Source organism: Plasmodium reichenowi, chromosome 7, assembly GCF_001601855.1.
Source record: "Plasmodium reichenowi strain SY57 chromosome 7, whole genome shotgun sequence".
Classification (NCBI taxonomy): domain Eukaryota; phylum Apicomplexa; class Aconoidasida; order Haemosporida; family Plasmodiidae; genus Plasmodium; species Plasmodium reichenowi.
The window spans coordinates 40,677-44,830 of NC_033652.1; the positions used below are offsets into that span (position 1 = coordinate 40,677).

A 4,154-nucleotide genomic window follows, 5' to 3' on the forward strand; every position below is an offset into this window, starting at 1 on the left:
TTTTTTAATCAACCAAATTTATATACATATATTTATATATAATATATTAATTATATATTATTTTAATTTTTTAAAAAAAATATAAAAACAAATTAACACAAAAAAAAAAAAAAAAATTAATACATATAAAAAAAATAAATATTCATTTATATATTTTTTTGTGCACATTTGGAAAATTACAGAAATATACAATGAATAAACATCATTATAATTCTACATTATTTCTTTCAACATATCTTCATTAATTTCATTTATATCATCATAATTATAGTTTTTTTCTAAATTTACATACTTGCCCTTGCGAAAAATGTATATAAGATTTTTGGTATCAAAGCGTTCTATATATATATATTTACCACATGAAGAAATGTTACACACGGTACACAATACAATATCTCCAACATTTTTATCGGAAAAGTAATGAAAATTATTTTCCTTATCATGCAATAGTCCTACTAATATATTATTTTTATAATTATAAATGTGCTCATTCCGTTGTTCTATTATAATATCATCTAAAAACATATTTTCGTATATATTTTGTAAATATCCATTTAATGTTTTTATATTTTCCTCCTTATCTTCCTCATCATAAGAATTTTTTGAACATATCACATTTTCAAATATAATATCTTTCAAATTGAAGTTAAAACGAAACACTATATTTTGACTAGTATTATTTATTTCATATATGTATGCATATATGTGTTTACCAATAATTAAGTTGTGCTCATATAAGATATCTTCCTTAATATGTATTTGCTTACACAACGAAAGGATTAATTTGTCTTGGTAAGACGCATAATTATCGAGCGATTGGTTACAATGTATATGTGGCTGCTTGTTAGCTTCAGGGGATTTATTAGAATAATCAGACGATTGATTAGAATGATCAGACGATTTATTAGAATGATCAAACGATTTATTAAAATTATCAGACGCTTCATTAAAATCATCAAACGATTTATTAAAATTATCAGACGCTTCATTAAAATCATCAAACGATTTATTATAATATCCATTTGAATTATTACAATCTTGTATAAATTCCTTATTATGTACATTCAATTCATTATTAATAGTTGCCCTTTCTTTATGCCCTCCTTCACATATTACATTTTCTTCCATTTTCTTTTCCTCCTTATTATTCACGTTATCATTGACTTTATTTTTATTCATAATAAATTTATTTATTATACAATTCAATAAGCGATATCTTTTTAATATGTCATTAATCTTAAAACTAATATGATATCCTTCTACATCTTTATATTTTATCAATAATTTTGAAGCACATGGAAAAAGGTACATAATATGTAACAGCTGCCTTTCGAAATTTGATAATTCATTCGTATCATTATTATTATATATGGAGACACATTTTTTTTTAATTCTGCACATAAAATATTCATCTGGATACACCTGTTTTAAATTATTATTCATAATTTTATCTTTAATATTATGATGAGTTGATTTATTTAATGAATTATCACCATCTTGAATAATTATAGGTGGATTATTATTTACGTCTCTATAGTTTTCTTTAGATTTATTAATGATATTATTATTTGATTCATTTTTTTTATATTCTCCCCTTTTCTCTTTATATTCATACGTTAATATATTATTATACAAATCAGGATATAAAACAAAGGATGTGGCAAAAATATCATGTTTTAAAATCTTTAAATTATATAATGATATAACACATTGATATAAATATTGTAAGTCAATAACATTTTTTGAATTTATTTCTAAAAAATTATATAAAAAGGAAGATAATTCAATAGAGTCTTCATAAATAACTTTTGTATATAATGTGTTAAAAAAAATTTTTTCAAGATATAATTTAATTTCTTTTTTTAAATCCTTTTCCTTTTTACAATATAAATTTATTAAAATTTTATTTTTATTATTAATTATTTTATTTGTATTACATATATGTGATATATTTCTTCTTTTGTTATTCTTTTTCTTCATCTTATTTTTTTTTTTATTTTGCTTATAACATTTCTTAAAAAATGTAATGAGTTTCTTATAATATATTAATTCTTTATAAATAGAAACGAATGAAAAAAAGAATGTACAATGTGGTAAAATAAAATACATTTCATAATATAATTTACCTTTCGTTAGTTCTTTCAAATTATTAAAAAGATAAAAATAATTAATTTTTGTAGAAAATATATTTCTTTCAACAGGAACATAAATACCTATTACATTTCTTTTCATAATATTCATATCACCATCATCATTTGAACAAAATTTAAATATATGATTCAATTTATTATTTCTATTATAATCATTATGATGATATGTCTTATACTCATTTACATTATTCTTCTCTTTTGTTATATTTTCATTTTTTAAATCATAATATTTCCACAAATTATAAATTTTTTCACAATTCTTATCCAAATAAATAATTCCAATTTTATTTTTTTCAAAATTAGAAAAACCTTTTTCTCTTTTTTCTTTATTATTATTATTATTATTATTACTATTATTAGAATAAATAGTTTCGATATGATTAATCATATTCTTAATATCTTTTACACTCTCGATTAATATGATAGGTACCTTTTTTGTACTAAACAACTTACCATTCTTAATTATTTTGGAACTTATTATGTAGGGATTCATATGGATATATTTTCCATAGAATGAATAAAAACACGACGCCAGCATAACTTTTTTTTTTTTTTTTTTTTTAACTTTTATGTAATATATATATATATATATATATATATATATATATTTATATATATTATGTGTACAGATAATTACTTACATATTATTAAATACATCCTTGTGATCAACTTTTCTAAGGAAAATTAAATTATACATTTGGGGTCATATTTTATTATTTTACTATATCTTTTTTTTTTTTTTTCTCTATACATGACAAATATTATAAGATATAAATATAAATATATATATATATATATATATATATTTATTTATTTATTTATTTATTTAATTAATTAAAGAAAAAATGTTCTTATTTTATAATTCGTATTATATCCTAATAAAATCAATATAAAATTATACAAATGGTCATATTATTCCCTTTCATTTTTACACTTACCAAAAAAAAAAAAAAAAAAAAAAAAAATTTTTAAAAGAAAAGATTAAACTGTAGAATTATTGCATTTTACACATATTAATATATTAATATATATATGTATATATATTTATTTATTTATTCATATTAATGTTTAGGTTAAAAAATGAGAAAGAAGAAAATATCTTTGAATTCCCCACAGTGTACACCTTTCGTATTATTATTCTTATACATTTTGAACAAACATAATGGCAACATAAATATATAACAATGAGAAAAAAATATATCTTATTTATTTTATTTTATTTTTTTTTTTAATATACAAACATATAAGCATAATTTTACATTTACACTTAATAATCATGATACAAAAATAATAAATATATAAATAAAAATAAAAATTTACTTTTTGTTATATTACAGTACATTTAAAAAAATACAACTAAGAAAATTATATATAATAATTATTTAAAATTGAACTTGCCAAATTATTAACAAATAAATATAATCATTTTTTTTTTTTTTTTCTTATTCTAAAAATTTATTAAGTACCCCTATAAATTTTCTACGTTTTATATTCTCCTTTCATAATAATAAAAAAATATATATTTCCATTATATTTTATAAAATAACTTTTAGGACCAATAAAAAAAAGATACTGTGTACACCTATAATACCAAATCTTTTTATAAATTTCAAAAAAACGTATTATGTAAATAATAACATCAAAACTTTATATATATTAAAATGATAAAAAAGAAAAATATATATAGATCTAAACAAACTGAATAATGTTTTAATTTTATTTTCAGGAAAAAAAAATAAATAAATAAAATTAAATTAAACAAGATCTTAAAAGGGAAATAAATCAACAAAATAAAACATAGTCTTTTAAAAATAATATAATATATAATATTTCAAATTTTTTTTTTTTTTCAAATATTTTATTTATATAATTCTATATATATATTAAAGAATCTTAAACACATAAAATATAGTAATTCTTAATTTATATATAAAATAATATTTATATCATCATATATGTTAATAGAATTTAAAAAAAAAAAAAAAAAAAAAAAAAAAAAAAAAT

The 4,154-nt window shown here is 17.8% G+C and overlaps 1 protein-coding gene across 1 annotated transcript; it reads right to left on the minus strand.

Annotated features, from left to right (window-relative positions):
- Window positions 1–213: 213 nt before the first annotated feature.
- On the minus strand, window positions 214–2,688 carry PRSY57_0701600 (hypothetical protein; the record flags this gene model as incomplete). Its single annotated transcript, XM_012906681.2, has 1 exon — window positions 214–2,688. The coding sequence occupies one exon, from the start codon at window positions 2,686–2,688 to the stop codon at window positions 214–216; it is 2,475 nt and encodes an 824-aa protein (XP_012762135.2).
- Window positions 2,689–4,154: the final 1,466 nt, after the last annotated feature.